This window comes from Euphorbia lathyris, chromosome 2 (assembly GCF_963576675.1).
Source record: "Euphorbia lathyris chromosome 2, ddEupLath1.1, whole genome shotgun sequence".
NCBI classification, from domain to species: Eukaryota; Viridiplantae; Streptophyta; class Magnoliopsida; order Malpighiales; family Euphorbiaceae; genus Euphorbia; species Euphorbia lathyris.
Genome location: NC_088911.1, coordinates 92,306,915 through 92,326,012, shown reverse-complemented (window position 1 = coordinate 92,326,012; position 19,098 = coordinate 92,306,915). Strand labels below are relative to the sequence as shown.

The 19,098-nt window shown below is 35.4% G+C and overlaps 1 protein-coding gene across 1 annotated transcript; it reads right to left on the bottom strand.

Annotated features, from left to right (window-relative positions):
- Positions 1–1,163: 1,163 nt before the first annotated feature.
- Positions 1,164–13,278, bottom strand: LOC136217248 (G-type lectin S-receptor-like serine/threonine-protein kinase At4g27290). The gene is made up of 8 exons (XM_066003846.1): positions 13,210–13,278; positions 2,880–4,107; positions 2,679–2,792; positions 2,450–2,604; positions 2,168–2,378; positions 1,847–2,084; positions 1,531–1,681; positions 1,164–1,451 (listed from the first exon to the last, which is right to left on the bottom strand). The coding sequence occupies exons 1-8, from the start codon at positions 13,276–13,278 to the stop codon at positions 1,164–1,166; spliced, it is 2,454 nt and encodes an 817-aa protein (XP_065859918.1).
- Between the last annotated feature and the right edge of the window lie 5,820 nt (positions 13,279–19,098).

The window sequence follows — 19,098 nt, the reverse complement described above, 5'->3', positions numbered from 1 at the left end:
CTTATATATGAGTTGATCTACAAGTTTAATGGCAGTTCCATGAGATAAAATGAGTGCCTTATCATACATAATCATGCAAGTTCAATGACACTTCCATAAAATAAAAGGAGTGTCCTATCATTTACCACACTTATATGAGAGTTGATCATGCCCAAACAGTCAAAACAACATTCAACACTCATTCAAAAGATAAGATTCATGGTTAATAAAGGAATATATGTTACCAAATAATACTTACAACCACTTATATATACTTACAACCACCAATCTAATCTGTTAAAGCTTGTTGAACAACTACCCACTCATCTTTACGAGAAACAAACTTAGAAAAAGCTAGAGATTTTTTTGTTAATAAAAGCTTTACGAAAAGTTAGGCCTGTTGGAGGTAGAAGACAATGAATGTCTTTGCTTCCGGCAAAGAGGATTTATTTATAATCCTAAAATATTCCTAGGTTAAAAGTGATACACTAAGAAAATAATTGTTCATAATCTGCAATTGAATTACAAAAGGAGCTAGATCCGTGACAAGACACTTTATACAGATGGACTCCACTTTTTCTCTCTCTTCTTTACTATAGATCCCGTGTAAACTCGACTTCCCGCTTCTCGGCCCGTTTCTAGATTGATTCAAGTTGTTTAGCCATTGCACACAACTATTTGTCTGGGCTGACTGCATTCTTCATATTTACCTTTTACAAGCTCAATTTTTTCTTCATTTCAGCTGAATTCATTAATATATTGTCCCAATAAATAATATAAAAATAATCATATCAGGATACGCATGCTATAAGTTTTAATATTATCAGATATTAATACGAAGTGTGACTAAGAGTTCAATTACTGATAACTCTCATTTGTTGAATTAATTGCAGAACATGGTAATATAAACTTGTGTTGTGCACGCTTCAAGCCTACTATCAGCTTGAGCTTTTAATTCAATGATAAATATAATTTAGAATGTTCTTATTCTTGTTTGTTATCAACTTTAATGGATCGGATTGCGCAAGCATGATAAAGGATTGAACTGAGAATTAGTTTGAAGGCAAATAAAGAGAAAATGGAAAAGAGAGCATATGATGTTGCATTTTTATTTACAGGGAAAATGTTGGAACAGCAATAACAATTACATTTACGCTAAGAGCCTAATCTGAAGATACATGATGTCATCGAGGATTAAACAAAGAGAATGAGATTTGATTGGTGGAGTATTGTTGTATAAAAGCATCATTTCCCTTAAAAAAGCCAGGCTCTTTGGGTTGAGGCAGTGAAATCTCACTCCCTAACATCAATATTACAGATCCCATGCTTGGCCTGTCCTCAACATTCTGCTGCACACACAGCAGACTCACATTTATGCATCTCATTACCTCTGCTAAATGGCTTTGGCTGGACTCCATTAACATTGAATCTACTATTTCCAGTGACCTCTCCTCTTTCCACAGTTCCCATGCCTATATTAAACATACAAAAACCCCTTCATTACTACTTATAATTAACAAAAGGCTAATCAACTATTCTTGAAAAACGTACATGTCCAATCAGGTTATGGCTATGGTTTGGATGATCAAATCCTCGACTTCTCTTTCCACTTACTATCTCTAGCACTATAATCCCAAACCTAAACACATCTGATTTGATCGAGAATCTACCATATGTTACATATTCTGGTGCCATATATCCACTGCACAACATATTACAGTCATAACTCAAATGGATTAACTTTGGATAAATGGTAATTTGGCTCTTCAAATTTGACTCAAAATGAATTTTGAATATCTGAAATTGACCATTTGTCCAACTAAGTTGAAAACAAAGTAGATTGTAAAAGTTTGGAATAAAATCTTACTATGTTCCAACCACCCTATTTGTGTTTCCTTGAGTCTGTTCACCTCTAATCGATTTGGCCATTCCAAAATCTGAAATTTTAGGGTTCATATGTTTATCAAGTAATATGTTACTTGATTTGAGATCTCTATGTATAATCCTCAGCCTGGAATCTTGATGTAGATACAAAAGCCCTCTGGCAATCCCACATATTATGTGGTATCGTTTAGCCCAATCAAGCAATTGACTTTTTCTCTCATCTGCTAATCATGTTACAGTATGTCCTAAAGATACTCACAATGAAGTCAAAATCTAGAAAACTCAAAATTGGAGTGTTACGTACCAAAAATGAACGAGTCCAGACTTCCGTTAGGCATGTATTCATAAACCAACATTTTCTCCTCTCCTTGAATGAAACAACCAAGAAGCTTGACAAGATTTCGGTGCTGGAGTTTTGCAATTAGTGCGACTTCGTTTTTGAATTCAGTTAATCCTTGTCCAGAACTCTTTGATTGCTTCTTCACTGCAATTTCTCGTCCACCTATAACTGTTCCCTACAAGTGTAAATTTGTCAAAAGAAATGATTTTTCTGTGTTCTTGAAACTAAGAATGAAGATATATTTACCCTGAACACAGGTCCAAATCCACCTTCACCTATCTTATTGTTGATTGAAAAGTTATTGGTGGCATTAACTATTGTAGCTAATTGAAACACAGCTTCCATCTCTTGGGAGTAGCAATCATAATCCTGATCAATTTGTGTATTATTTTCTGCTTCTTCTGTAAGGTTTAAACATTAATTACTTGTAAGCTTAAATTCTTAATAGAGAGTAAATCAGGTTAAGGAACTTTACCTCTCAACTTTCCCTTCCTCTTTTTAATGTAAAACCAGATCATAAGTATCCCAGAGATGAAGACTATGGAAGCCAAGATTATTCCAACTATCTTCACTGTACTCTTTCCTTTGTCTAAACAATCAATGTCAGTAAAACAGAAGCAATAATTAGAAATAGAACCTAAAAAACAATCAAAGTACAAATACTATAGATGTATACCTATTTCCGATGAGCTCATTCGAATATAGAGGTATTGTACTCCATCTGGAAATTCTCTGAAATCTATCAAATCATTAAACCAAATGGTACATCCACTGCCTTGTCCAGTAAAATCTGCATTGGAATACGCCATACATGAACAATTTTGTAAGCATTTAGCCTCACATTCTTTCAGATTCATCGTTTTATTGACCCAAGAATTTGTAGGATCAGGCAATTTTAATCTGACATATTTGACAAATGCATCTCCCTTGCCACAATTCAATGGCTTAGTCCGCACACACCCTAGAGACCAATCAAGTTGGTTCCATTGCTCCAATGATTTAGGCCTGAACCCGTGTAGACATTGACAAATTGGCAATTCATTAATGTTACAGCTCCCATAAACACCACACAGGCCATAATTATCACAGCGATCTCTTGGCACAGCATCATAAAGTTTCCAACTTTGTGTAACATAATTCCATGTGAACCTCTTACAGGCGTGGGCTGTCTGATTCATAACTATCCTTGAAAACACAGAACTATTTTTGAGGATGTACATGTAATAAACTTCTTCTTCATTCGAAACGAAATTGGAGGTGAATATTGGGTTAGGCTTTAGTCTCTGGACGGCGCTGAATGTACTGCCAGTCCAGGGGCCACTGATGTAGAACTTCTCTGTGCCTTTCCACATTACTAAATGAGGATTATTACTCTGCAATTCTACTTCCCATCTAAAGTCTCCAACAGACGGATCGTTGGAGCTTTTCCAAGATGATAAATTTCTATTAATTCCAGTTTTTAAGTCCCAGCCAAGTTTCATTCCTGGTAGTAGCGTATCACATGGATAGTCAAAGCTTTGCCACAAGTAGGTTCCTGAAACAACATCTTTGTTTGTTAGGACAAGATTCCCTGTGTCTAGAAGCTGCAGCAAGAGAGTGTCTTGTGCTTGTTTTGATAAGTTAGGTGCTGACCACACAATAGCAGTCCTATTGTGACTGAGAATCACAGGAATGCCTGCAGTGTTTATGGTCAACAAACCGGAAGAATCATTGATTGGATTGTTCCGATTTGCAACCCAAACAACAGTTTTAAGTGGGATATTTGCATACCAAATTCCAAGGTAGCGTTTTGTGGAAGCGTCTGGACTGAAGAAACCCACTTCAAAGGTTCCATCTTTGGAGATTAGAGTGTTGCCATCTGTTAAAGATTGAGAAGGATCAATCGTGTATAGAGCAGTAGAGATCTTGAAGAGCAAAATGAAAAAGACCTGTAAATAGATATCCATTTTGGGAGAAAATGAATTCAAAATGAAGTTTACATATAGCAGCTGATTGCGAACATTTAAGAGAAAATCTAAGAAGAAGCATTCTTGTTAAGGAAAGGAAAAGGAAAGGTCGAACAGAGACGCAGTTGACTTGATATTAAAAGGATAGTTGAGTTGAGTTGATGTCTCTCCTAAACAAAAACACAAACACCTAATAAACCAAATTAACAAACCTTTCCATAAATACTCTGGCTTCTTTGCATTCATTCACATCATGAAATGTCAAAACCACTTCAAATTCAGTAGCGCCAAATCAAACATTTATCTTTGCATTCATACTTTGACTTTTGTTTTTAGAGTGTTTACATAAAGATCTTCAAAATCATGTTAGTACAATATCTCTTCTCTTTATAAACCACCATCTTTTCATCGGTTTGGAATGATAAAAAGACGTTAAGAGATTAAGGAAGAAGATGAATTGAAATAAGGGCATTTTTGTCTAAAGTGGATGAAAGTGTCTAATTTAGTGAAATTGAAGCAAAGTGGGTTAGATATATAAATGGACCCTTCTAATTGGGTTAGATTTGTAATTAGCCCTTTTTTTTATCTGTTTACATCATAAACAAATTTTTTTTCTTTTAGATACTTTTAATATATTAATTGGTGTTAGGATTAATTGGATATATGGATCAAATTAATCCGATCCGCCCGAAATGGAACCGACCAGGCCCATTTTATGAGATGAAAAAGAATTAGGGTTTGAATAGGAGCATCACCAAACCCTAATAACTAACCTAATCAACACAACTCTAGACAATCACAAGCAGATTGTGTGCCTCCTCCTCCATTCTCTGCCCCACCCCTCTCTCTCCATCAATCAATCTCCCTAGCTTCTAGTCGGTGGATCATACTCTCTTCCCCGGCTAATCACCGTGTGGTTGATAATTACCGGTGATACAAGATTGTGGTGATAGTTCCGTTTCTGCTTCCGCTGCTCAGAGATTATTTGGTTCTACATTCAGGTATGTCCGAACCCAAATCTCTATTGGATTAGTTGCCACTAATCCCTTCAATTGGCCTAATTTACGTCTACATAGATTTTTTTAGAGTGGACATTATGGGAGACTTGAATTAAACTTAGAGAACCAATGGCCATTAATATTTTAACGTGTTTTTTGTAAGCCAATTAAAAAACTGGAAAAATAGAAAAATCTATCGTGGAAGTCAAAGTGGAGCATTACTCAATATGATGGACATTGTGGATTAGTGGAAACAACAGGAAGTTACTCTCATCATCTATAAAAGTCAGAAATCACGATGAGAAAAGAACACAATCCAACACACTCAAGCAAAACTCTAACAAATTAACTCTAGATTTCAATAATTTAGAATTCTCAGTTTCAGTTTTTCCTTTTCAATTTTATTTATCGGTGTGTAAACATTCAATTTAATTTCAATCCAAGCACATCATTTCCTTTCAATTTTATTTTGTTTGTTTTTAATCATTTCTGTAACGTTAGTATGGTTTTGATAATCGAATCCTTTGGAATTTTACATCTCTTTATTCCTTACAGCCGTTTGATATTTAGAAGTTAGAAAGTGTACTCAATTCAATTTCATAGTCTGAGAATACTATAATTCTTTGGCACGTCCGTATTTCCCACGAAAGAGCCAAACAGTATCATTAACACACTCAAACAAACAGTATCATTAACACACTCAAAGGAAGAATGGAAAATAGATGAAATTAAAAAAAAATTGCTAAAATAATCTCTGAGTCATTAGGGTACAAAAATATCAGAAAGATGAATGTTAGAGCAAACCCAATTTTTGAACCATGTCTGTAAACAAACTAGTTGTTAAAGGTTTAATGAAAAGGCCAACTAATTGTTGCTGAGTCTTGATAACCCTGAGAAAATTTATCTCTGTGTATTTGGTTCTTTCATGAAAAGAGGGATTAAGTAAATTGCAGATTTATTGTCATGATAGAGATTGATAGAGTATGTTTGATTGAAACCAAGTAAATGAGTAAATATGCAAATCATTGCACAAGTGGTTAATGCAAGTTCCATGTACTCTTCTTCAATTGAGCTTCTTGACATTACTTGTTATTTTTTACTTCACTAGGATATAAAAGAATGTCTTAGAAAATATAGCATAGTCATTGGTAGACCTTCTAATATATAGACATCCAGTCCAGTTAGAGTCACTGAAACCTTAGAGTTTGATTTCTGAAGTAGCAGAAAGAAATAGGCCCTGAGCAGGAGCATTTTTTACGTAGCTTAAGATTTAAAGTAGCTTGATGAACAATGCCTATTGGAGCTTCTAAAAATTTACTTAATTGATTCACAACATATGTGATATCAGGTCTTATAGTTGTGAGATAATAAGATGATCGATGAGCCTTCTATAAGCAGTTATATATTCTAACTTTGTCCTTGTATCCTTTGACATGTTGAGAGGGCTATCCATAGGTGCACTTGAAGGTTTACTAGCTAGTTTCCCCACATCAGTCAATAGTTCTAATGCATATTTTCGTTGATTGAGGAAAATTCCTTGTTTACTTCTTAAAACCTCGATGCATAGAAAAAATGTAAGGTTTCCCAAATCCTTGATTTTGAATTTATCATCTAAATAATGCTTGACTAATTCAATTTCTTCTAAACTATTACTAGTAAGAATGATATCATCAACATAGACTAACAAACAAGTAATCTTGCCTGAATCTTGTTTGAGGAAGAGAGAGTGATGAAAAAATGATTGTTTATATCTAAAATCGCAGAGAGATTGAGTTAATTTTGAGTTCCATTATCGACTAGCTTGCTTCAACCCATTCTGTTTATCTAAATTAAAACCAGGTGGAAGCACCATATATACTTCTTCATATGATTCACCATGGAGAAACGCATTATTGACATCTAACTGAAACAGATGTCAATTTTTTATTGCTGCTATTGCAAGTATCATTCTAACAGTTTGCATCTTCACAATAGGGGAAAATATCTCAATGTAATCAATTCTTCCAATCTGTGTATATCCTTTTCCAACTAAGCATGCTTTGTAGCATTCAAAAGTCCCATCTACTTTCAATTTAACCTTAAATAACCATCGACAACCAATTGGAACTTTACCATTTGGCAATTCCACCACCTCCCAAGTGTTGTTTTGTTCCAATGCCTTAATTTCTGCCTGTATAGCTTCTTTCCAATAATTGTGCTTGATGGCTTATTGATAAGTTTTAGGTTAAGGAACAATTGACATATTGACTTTTGCAGCAGACCTTTGGAGTTGGCTTTTAGCAAATCTGACTTTAGCGTATCACTGGGATCTATCACTTGGCAGGTGTTGTTTGTAATAGTTTGTTGGTGGGTTTGGCATTAGAGGAATTGCAAAGTGTTTTATAATGAAGCTAATAGTGTTTGTAATAAAGTTGATTTTGTTATGTCTCAAGCCATTGAGTTCGATAAAGCTTACCATTTACAAAGCGCAAATACTCTTACAATTTCGGGAGATTTTGGTTGGTTGGAAGTCCGGGAGGACAAATGAGTTAAGGTTAATTGTGATGGAACTAGTTAAGGAAACTCTGGCTTAGATTTTGTAGGTGGCCTCATTCACAACAGTAGTAGGCTATGGTGAAGTGGGTTTTCTTGCAACTTGAGTATTTGTTTGTAGTTCATGCTCAGTTTTGTGGGCTTTATTATGGGTTAGATTTGGTATAGAAGTTGGAGTTTCTCTAAATAATCATTTAGTTATATCATTACGTAGTTGTTAAGCTTTTCATTGACCCTGGTTGTTGCATTGGTATCATTTGATTGTTTAAGGATGTAAAAGCTTGTTAAAGCAGAACTAAGATGTAAGAGTGCAACATGCACTCTATGAGAATAATCGAACATTTGATTAGATGATGAACTTCATCATAACTCTTTCTTTGAGTCATTACGAGTTTGATATGCCGCCTATAGATCTCCAAGATATTGTTTTTGCTGACACGTGTGGTTTTAGCACCTTGCACACTGTTGGTTTGTAGCTTTTTTTTTCTTTTTTTTCTTCATGTCTAACAAAAAAAATGTAGCACATCGACTGTATTTATATGATGTAGAAGAGTACCTACTTAAATATAAAAAAAAACAAGAAAAGAAGACAAAGAAGAAGAGTATACATGCAGAGAACCGTGGTTGTTATATCGAATTAAAGGTTAAAATAGTCTTTAAAGTTGATAGTCAAAATAAATTTAACTCAAAATGAACTTTAGATATCACTTTAGGTATTTAAATTAGCCAAGTAAAATTAGTTTTAATATTTAAAATTTATAAATTTTGGGTTAATTTATCGAAATTTGTGTAACTGGATGCTGAGTTGAAATTCATTTTAGATAAAAATTAATCTAGACCGAGGGGCATGCCCTTAATTATTATATCTTTAACCATGATATTCTATCTTTTAAGCAATGGTGCCGGTGGAAGTAGGGCTGGGCACAGTTCGGTCCAAGTCGGGGATTCATGAATCTCCAGTGTTAGATTGAAATTCGGAGATTAATAAAAGGAAATCTTCAGGATTGGATTGAAAGAATAAATCTCCAGAATTGAATTGTTCCAAAATTTCAGTCCAGTCAAGTTCGGGGATTTAGAGATTAGGTTTCGGTCCAATCCAATATAATTTTTCGGTGATTCGGATAAATATCTAATATTTTAAGTCTTAAAAAATAAATTAAAAATTTAATTTACAAGATAATAAAATATAGAATTTTATTATCTTACATAACTTGAAATAAATAATATTTTTTTAGGAAGTAAACAATATTCATTAAAAGTTACAGTAGACAACAAGGCTAAAAAAACCTACAAAATCAAAGTTACAAAATAACAAATCAATAAAAACAAACAACTTTTAATTCCGAAAAGACAACACTTCATTAGCAAAATATGATCAGACCACAATCTCTCTAATCATCATCCCAATTTGTAATTGCATATTCTTAACACAACAAATTCCTTGTTTTCCAAAGGAAAGACCGTAAAAGCCAAACATCAACCTGAACATATAAAATTTACCATATTAGTGAATCAACAAATGTTAAATTAATTAGCTTTCACTTCAATAAAATTAATCAACACACTAGCAAAAAGTAAAAGGAAAAAATATGCTTACCAAAATACATTTGTTTCAGTTAAAAAACCTTAGATATCTAATTGAAATATGGATAAAAGAGGATGCAATTTCAGGATCAGAACTAATTTCTACAAAATTAAATAACATTTATATAGTTAGTATTCATAAACATTTAATTAAAATAAAACTATGAAATATAAATGCTAAGTAACTATACCTTCTTCAATAGCTTCAAGATCTTCAACTTCTTTTTCATGCTTGAAAGCTTGAATTGAAATTTTCAACCAATCTTGACAATAAATAAAAACCGCAACTGTAGCAGGAGTTAAAGAACTCCTAAATTGATCCAAAGTTCTACCACTTGTGCTAAACGTAGATTCAGAAGCCACATTTGAGCATTGAATTGCAAAAACATCTTTTACAACTTCGGATAAAGCAGGATATCTTATAGCATTGGCCAGTTAGCTTATAGAATTGCAAAAACATCTTTTACAACTTTGGATAAATGTAGAATCAACACCAGTTGAGTTTGGAGAAAAGCGAGTTAGCAAATGAAGAATCTCCATGTGTATTTCTTCTTATGAATCAATAAGACAACAATGAAGGACCACCTATGCCAGCTCTTATCCCATATGCATAGACATTTCAAACCCCAAACAGAAAGAAAAACATTCATTCAAAAATTAAAAGATAAAAAAGATTTCATGACATCAAAATCCTTTAACTTAGATCTTATTTCTGTAGATAGTTTGATTTTCATCATATAGACTGATTTGTAGTTTAAATGATCATTTCTATGCTAAATTGACTAAATTAATCACTGGATACAAACTGAAAGGGAAATTAAACACAAAATCACCGTAAAGATGTAAATAAACTCACTGAATACGGGTCGAGTCTTCTTATAGAATTGAAGGAGCTATTGATATTAGAGTATGGATGATTCTATACATCAGTTAAACCCTTACTCACTCCATTGAAATCATGACTCTAATATCAAAATCCCACATAAATCATAGCAAATCCCACATAAATCAAAATCTCAATTTCAATCCATGACTCTAATATCAAAATCTCAAAACTTTGATCAATTAAAAAATAACATAAGCTAAAATATTGTGAAACTACAAAAAGGAAATCTACATCACAAATCAGCAAAACGTATCACAAAAATAATCATAAAAGTCCAGATTTAACACATGCATCGACCAAAAGAAAAGGAAAAAAGTAAAAAAAAAAAATCCTTGTTTCAAGAAAGGAAGAAGATTTCAAGAACACCCAGAGAAATAGCAATCGACAGATGTTTGCATGAAGAGGGAGAATAGAGAGCAATAGAAATCTGAAGCCGGCGCCTAGCAAATGAAGAATGAAATCCCAAAGCAATCGCAGATTTGATTAGGAGGAGAAGAGAAGGGCCGGTGGTGAAGAAGGAAGAAGAAATGAAGAATAGAGAGACTTTTCGTTTTACAATTCCGTGACAGCTAAGAGTTATAATGTTTAATAATATTATACCTCGTTAACCTTATTAATAAATTATAAATTTATATTATTATAATTAGTTTACCAAACCTTACAAAATATATAACTATATATTATATAATCTTTGTCTTTATATATATAATATATAGTATATATTTTATAATAATATCAAATAATATCATTTAAAATTAAATTAAAAAAATATATAGAGTGGAAATAAAGTTAATGTATGAAATATAAATTTATTATTGTTAAATTTTTGGTTATTTCAGTCCAGTTCGGTCTATCCAATCCAATTCGGTTATCGGTCCGGTTCTGGATAAATTTCGGTCCAGTTCTTTGACGAAAAGTCAACGGTCCAATCCAGTTCGGTTCTCCATAAAAAGTCAACAGCCTGGTCCAATTCCGAAGTTTTTTCCTCGGATATTCGGTTCAGTCCAGTATTTCCAGGATCCGCGTCCAGCTCTAGGTGGAAGTAGGATTTTAAAAAGGCAAATTGATGTAAAATAATAAAGAATAAAATTCATAAGATCAAAAAAAAAATAAAGAATAAAATTCAAAATGTAACCATACAATTTAATATTACTTTCCAAGCACGTTATTTGACTAAAATAAGAACTAAGCAACAACCTCCTACAAACTAAAAAATGATATTTTAACTTAAAACTTCAAAGAAGGACCAGGTGACTGTATTCAAGGAATAAGTAAATATAAGATAAATAATAATCTCATGTTTTATATATGTATACCTAACTTAGTATCAATTAAAAAAAGAAAAGAAGAAGCAACAAATCAATAATTAAAAGAATAGAAAGAATTAATACTATTTTTGGCTTTTTAAATTTTAGTTGGAGCCATTTGGAAATTTAGTCATTAATAAGTTTCAAATATTGTTTTTCTAGAATTAGGAACAATGTTTGTAGATTGTGAGTTTAAAAGTTTCATATTTAAAAACCATAAGGAGCTATATTAAGCTATAAAGAGTTTTTAAGTAAACATCTTACCTAGTCATCGTTGAATCCGATGCAAAGCTAGTAGTCAAAGCAATTAATTCCAACATAGACAATCTCTGAATTTGGGATAATTATCAAAATAACTCTTTCTCAGTCATTTTTGTAAGGCGACAAGCGAACAAGGCGGCCCATACCATTGTTAGGTCTTCCCGTACTTACTTTTGTCCCAATCAACCCATTTTAAAAGTAATATACACACTTATTTTTAGGTTATTGCTATATACCGTAACTTTTTTTTCATCCACCGCACCCTTTTGACATTTATGCCCTCCTCATTATTTTTTTTTAAAAAACTCAATTTTTTTTTTCTCTCTTTCTCTCCCAACCCTAAAAACCCGATTTTGACGAAAATGGACCCGAGCATTCCCGAAAACCATGATTTCGAACACGAGGTAATCCTACGATATAAATTTAAATTAATATTTCGTTTTTTAAATTTTGAATTTTTTTTTTTTAGGATTTGGCCTAAACGGGCGGCGCATGTCGCTCGTCCGCAGGCCGAACGGATGAACTACCCGTTCGACCTGCGGATGAGCGGCATGCGCCGCTCGTTCCACCAGCGGAACGAGCAGCGCGCGCTGCCCGTTCCACCTGTGGAACGGGCGGCACGCTGCCCTTGTTCCGTCGTGGGACGGACAGAGTGACCTGCCCATTCCAACCTACGGTGGAACGGGCAGGCTGCCCGTTTAGGCCTAATGTGGCCTGTTTTTTGCTTTTTAACGGGGCAGCCTGTCCATTTAGCCTATACGAGGCCCGAACAAGCTCGGAAGTATAATTTTTAACGTGCAGGCTGCCCGAATAAGCCCTAAATTTATATTTTTTAATTTTTACGCGTATTATTACTACCTATTATGCACCCGAATGCCATTTTTTTACATTTTTGCGTGTATTGTTAATACATATTATGCATTTTTTATATATTCTGGAACCGTTAGAAGATTGACAACCCGACGGCATTGATTACAGTTCCCGTTTTATAACGGACACCGTTTTCCCTTCGTGTGAAGATGCTGTTACTTTGGCAAAACTGATAGCTATTCGAATTGGGTTTGAGATTATAATATCTTCGCATAAACATGGTGGAAAGCAAAAGTAATTAAGATGTTCACGGGGTGAACGCTATAGAGGAAAAACAGATGATGCAGGGTTAATATGAAAAACTAAAACTAAAGCGTGTAGGTGTAAATTTGAGATTAAAGCCTATCAACGGTCAGACCTTACTGGTTGGGGGATAAAGCCTAAGGCTGGATTAACTGGTCAGCACAATCATTCGTTACGTGTGTATCCAGAGGGAAGTCGGCAGATGAGCGGACTCAGTACCGCATCTAAATTTATTGTTCGTTATATAAGTTCGGCTCAAGCAAAGCCTTGTGCTATTTTAGCATCCGTTAAAGAAAAGCATCCCGAAGACAACCCAACAATTAAACACGTCTACAACTATAGAGATAAGATGAGGAAGGATGGGTTTGAAGGTAGAGACTTGGCTAGTCAGTTTTATCATATTGCTCTCGAAAACAAGTATGCTCATTATACGCAAGCTGATCCTCATTCTGGCGTGATTACACATGTGTTTATGGCACATCCAGAATCAGTAGATTTATTCAGGACCTATTACTGGTACATTGGTATTGATTCAACGTACAAAACCAACAAGTACAAAATGCCATTTGTTGAAATTATTGGGATGACGCCTTGCAATAACAAATGGAAATACGTATGAAGTTAATGATTTCGTACATTATGACAAAATAATTGGGATCATTAAGCCCTACGGTGAAACTTATTGCGACGTAATCGGTGATGGAAATTGTGGCTTCCATGTTGTTTCTACCTACATTTTTGGCACCGAAGAGTAGTGGCAATCAGTTAGGCATAACCTTGGGAATGAAGTAATTGCTAACCGTTTTCGGTATGAAAATGTGTTAATTGACGGTGTTGATGCAGCAATTAATAGGATAATTTGGGACGGTGGAGCTTGTTCGCGGGAGCATTGGATGCTCGTTTATGATGACTTGTTTCTGATTGCTACATTGTACAATGCTGCTATAATGTTTTTCGGTTTCATGGGTGGAATTACATCTAGTTTTTGTGGTACTGTGTTACCATTGTATGCCCCATCCACTGCTATAAGACCAGAACGAGAGATCTGCATAGCTCATTTGGGTAATCACTGTCGCCACTATATTCGTTTAAATTTATCTCCTAATTTTCTAGTCCCCATATACTGGAATGGTGGAAACAACACCATGATCATAGCGTTGAAGGATGGGATCGCATTTATGCAGCTAGGACAGCACAATAGACAAGATTGGTTAAACTTAGATGCAATTAGCTTTATATATGTTACAGGTTGTGTCTGTATTGAGTTTGTATTGATTCTGTAATGTTCTAGATTGATCTAGTTAGCTTTATATATGTTACAGGTTGATTCTGATTAAATTCTGTTTGATTCTAGATAAGAAACAGTTACAGTTTTGACTCAGTTTTGTTCAGTCGAGTTACAGGTTGTGTCTATATTGAGTCTGTATTGATTCTCTAATGTTCTAGATTGATCCAGTTAGCTTTATATATGTTACAGGTTGATTCTGATTGAATTCAGATGATTCTGGATAAGAAATAGTTACAGTTTTGACTCAGTTTTGTTCAGTCGAGTTACAGGTTGTGTCTGTATTGAGTCTGTATTGATTTTGTAATGTTCTGGATTGATCTAGTTAGCTTTATATATGTTACAGGTTGATTCTGATTGAATTCAGTTTGATTCTAGATAAGAAACCATTACAGTTTTGACTCAGTTTTGTTCAGTCGAGTTACAGGTTATGTCTGTATTGAGTCTGTATTGATTCTGTAATGTTCTGGATTGATCCAATTAGCTTTATATATGTTACAGGTTGATTCTGATTGAATTCAGGTTGATTCTGATTGAATTCTGATCGATTCTAGATAACAAATGGTAATAAACAACGTACTTATAAAATTAAAGTACTAAAATACCAAGTACATAATAAAGATATTATCCGAATGCCAACGTCCATATACTTATAATAAAAAGTACTAAAAACACAACCACAAATCACTTGGCCGAATGCCAAGCATCCAAAATCTGGTCGTACGACTGTCTCCACTCAGTCGCAACATCCTCATCAAGAAGGTTCATCGCATCCAATGCACCTTCTCCCCAGTTAGCGAAACGGCTAACCCACTGGCAAAAGAAATAACCTAAAATGAATAAATATCATTTCATTTAATATAATTTGATAATTGTAAATAAATTGATTAAAACTTAAATTACTCACCACTTCGCTATTCGAGCGAGTATGAATAATCGGTCTGGGTGCAGGCATATCCGGCAGTAGCTGAGGGTGTGAATGCAGGTAGTACCACGATATGTACTGCTCCTCACAGTCCAAAGGAGTCCATGCTAGAGTGAACCGAGACAGTACAAGCATGGCCGCCTCGGGAAACGATACTTCAAGCTGGACCAAGGACGTACGGACTTCAACGGCCTCAAGATCGGTCGGGGTATGGTCTGCACATAACCTAGCTGGCGAAGGCATCTCCCCAGCATGTACAGCTCGATCACATCCTTGTAACGTATCCATCCAGCGTATGTCGTCCTAGGGGTATCCGTAATGGCATCAGGACCATACGACATCCACATCACCTACAGACGTATACAACAACATTAACATACAAGTAATACAAGTAAATGAATTTGGTTTATTTAATTAAATTGAAATTGTACCTCATCAGCAGTCAATCTATCAAGCCGGACGCGATATGATCTCAGTCGATCCCCACTCTTCTCCATCGGTATAGATGGCCACATGCAAGCCCTCGGAAGCGACGGATCCAATGTGACTCCCTCCCGCTGAGGCCTAAAGCATGGAAAGTACTCATAAATCCATGCCTGAAGCAGTGTCAGACAACCAGTGATCTGCCCGCAGTCTCCTCTGCTAGAAATACCTAGATGACGGTATAGATATGCTAGTGCAGCTGAGCCCCACGAGAGTCCAATGGCTCCACCTATCGAGTCATGTACCTTCAGCAGACAGGAAGGTCGAATGCGGTCCCCACTCTTGTCCACGAACAATGTGCAACCGAGCATAAGAAACGTCCAAGCTGTAGCTTGTGCATCAGGAATCCGATCTCCTTGACAATAATCCAGGACGGAAGCCGCTCGTATACCACCATTAAAGTAGTGACCCTTCTGCAACTCCTCCCGAGTCATACCAAACAACTCCATCACACAAGACTGAAGCTCCTCAATACTCGCATCTGCCACACATCATGCAACATAATGCTCATCTCACCAAACAACATGTGGAATGATGACGTGTCTGGCTGCCACCGCTCCACAAAAGCCGCAATTAGGGACGCATCGATGTGGCCATACATGATACCTGGTAAATGGTACAATCCAGATGACTCTATACACGTCTAGATCTGCTTAGAAGCACCGTCGTACCATACACATAGCTTCCCACAATATACTGAGCGTGTCTGACACCTGAGGAGGCCCCTATCCTGCCCGCTCCAAATAGCATGGGCAATATGTCCCAGGAAGCTCGTGATCACAAGACCATCAGATGGACCCCCAGAAACCGGGGTCTTCACGATCTAGTCATCCTCTCCATCACTCCTCGAGCGCTTGCTGCTACCTGAAATTACAGTAAACTCATTTCAGAATATTCGTATATTTTATAATAATCATGAATAAATCACATAATAATAACTAAATTTAAATTTCTCACCCGAAGATGACCCTGCTGTAGAAGCAAAACGTCCGTCACGACCCTTCGGTATGGTCTTAGCAGGTACTCGCACAGAGGATGAACTTTGAGGAGGCATAGAGTCATCTCAGTCCATCTTCACAGCATCCCCCATCTCCTCAGTGTGTGCCCTTTGGGCATTCCCCATCAATATCTGCTCTGTCTGTTGCCTCCGGGCAGAGGCAGTCACAACATGTGACCTTGTATGTCTGTGTCCAGAATGAGCCTCAGCAATATCAGCCTGTAAAACCAAAAAAACATTTACATATATAAGCAAATAACGCATTTTTTAATATACTCAATTTCTCGTTTTTTTTTAATAATTTGGGCTTGCCAACGGGCGGCCCGAATTAATTTATTTAAAAAAAAAATCGAGACCCGTTTTGCCTAAACAGAGCGTCGCAACCGTTCGGCCGCTGGGCCGAACGGTTGCGGCGCTCGGGTCGGCCGCAGGGCCGACCTGGGCACCGCTTTCGTTCCACCGTATGGTGGAACGGGTAACGGCGTGCCGCTCGTTCCACCTTACGGTGTAACGAGCATGCCACCCGTTCCACCTTACGGTGGAACGGGTCCGCCACTTGTTCCACCATAAGGTGGAACGAGTGCGCCGTGCTTTCCACCATAAGGTGGAAAGCACGGCCGATGCCGTTGCCACCACGGTGGAATGGACAGTTCGTCCATTCTGCCCATGGTACAACGGCATCGGTTTGCCATTCAGGCAAAAAAAATCGGGTTCTGCCTCCGATTTCAGAGGCGGAACCCGTGATTTCGGACTAATTTTTTTTTTAAAAAAAAAACTTACCAGAACCTTCATTAAGCCTTTTCTCCTTCCTTCCTTTGGCGGCATTGGTTTTAGGTCGGGTTTTTTGAAAATCTAAAAAGCTAGAGAGGATTTGAGAGTTTTTAGTTTTTGATTTCAAATTATGAGGAGGGCAAAAATGTCAAAAAAGTGGGATAGAAAATATAACCTTTACGGTATATAGCAGTTGACTATTTTTATTGCGGAACTTACAAATTGAAAATTCTCATTGCTTATTTTTTTATTAGTTGAAGTGGGTTCACACAATTTAAAAAATTAGTAACATATTATTATATTCTTGATGTAAATATACTAAGATCTAGTTGATGTTAAATGTAATATATATATATATATAGAAGGGCTCTTGTGAGAACCCTTTCTTAGGTGAGGACATTTCTTAGGTGAGAACCAATTAAAACTACGTAGTTTTGGGGTATTTTTTTGACAAAAACGATGAGTTTCATTTGAGAAGTCGCGCGTTTTTGAAGTTGAAAAGATCTGTCTCTTCGTTCTTCGACTTGTTCCTCGACTCCTTCGTTGTTTCCATCTTCTCTCATTTCTACAGTCGATCAACTTTGGTTTTGATAGAAGATTTGCTTTCTGCATTTCATCAATTATACCGTGTATTTCTTCCTCTGAACTTTGGTTAGTTGTTTATCGTGTTCGTTTTTTCTGTTCATTGTTTTTGTTTGCATTTTTTCGCTTTTTCGTTTTTTTCCATGAATTTGTTCGTCTGAACGAGGTTTGTTGCTTAATGTTCTTCGTTTATTTTGTTGTTTTATGTTTTTCGTTGATTTTGATAGCGATTTTATGTAGTTTTTTGATTTTCTAGGGTTTCGTTTGTTTGAACTTTATGAAGAAGTTTCTGTATGTGTTTTCTATGTTTTTTGTATTCAAATGTATTTAGTTTGAGAATGTTTTTATGTTGTTTTATTATTGTTTTATATTTTGTGTTTGTTGTTCTAAAATGATGAACGTATGTTCTGTTAATGGTATATTGTTTTGTTTTATGTTTGTTCTCTATTTTTTAGTTTTGATACCTTTTTTTTTGTTGCTTTTTGATTTGTAGGTTTTTCATTTGTTTGAAATCTGTAAGTTTGTTGTGGTTTGATTTTGAAATTTAGTAAGTTTCAAAATGATTTTATTTTTTTTCAAAGTTTGTTCTATATTTGCATGTGTTTGTTCTAAAATTTTGAACAATTGTTCTGTTAATGAGATATTGGTTTTGTTTGGGGGTTTTGCTTGTTTGAACTTTCAAAATTTGTTGTGGTATTATTTTGTATGGTTTTTGTTCTAAAATATTGAACATATGTTCTGTTGATGAGTTATTGCTTTGTTAAATTAGTTTATGTTTTGTTGATGAGTTATTGCATTTGTTTTATGTTTTGTTCTATATTTGCATTTGTTTGTTCTAAAATGTTGATTATATGTTCTGTTTTTTTGTAGAAAATGGGCGGAAATGGAGAAGATAGTTTCCCAAGTAATGTGATTGATAAGAATTTGCTGGATGAAATTATTGAACAATATTGTTCTGATGAAGATATGAAAAATAAGAAGAAAGGTAAGAGTGATGTTCCTGTTGAAGCTATAAGTGGAAAAAGACAGACATCTAGAAGATTTAAGAGGACTTCTAAAAGACCTTCCATTTCTAAAAGACCTTCAATGTCAGCCATTCCTGCTGACAATGATTTGCTCTCTAGTTATGTTGTTCCGTCTAATAATTTGTTGAGGCGGGAAACAAGGAGTCAATCTATCAAAGGTGCGTTAAAGCAGGAAACAAGTAGTCAATCTAGTAAAGGTA

Excerpts from the sequence above, each read along its gene's own strand:
- LOC136217248 (XM_066003846.1), bottom strand. The coding sequence starts at position 13,278 with ATGAGGATCAGCTTGCGTATAATGAGCATACTTGTTTTCGAGAGCAAT. Across the intron at positions 2,605-2,678 it reads GAGGAAGGGAAAGTTGAGAG|AAGAAGCAGAAAATAATACA; the intron begins GTAAAGTTCCTT and ends TAAACCTTACAG. Across the intron at positions 1,452-1,530 it reads GCCATAACCTGATTGGACAT|GCATGGGAACTGTGGAAAGA; the intron begins GTACGTTTTTCA and ends TGTTTAATATAG.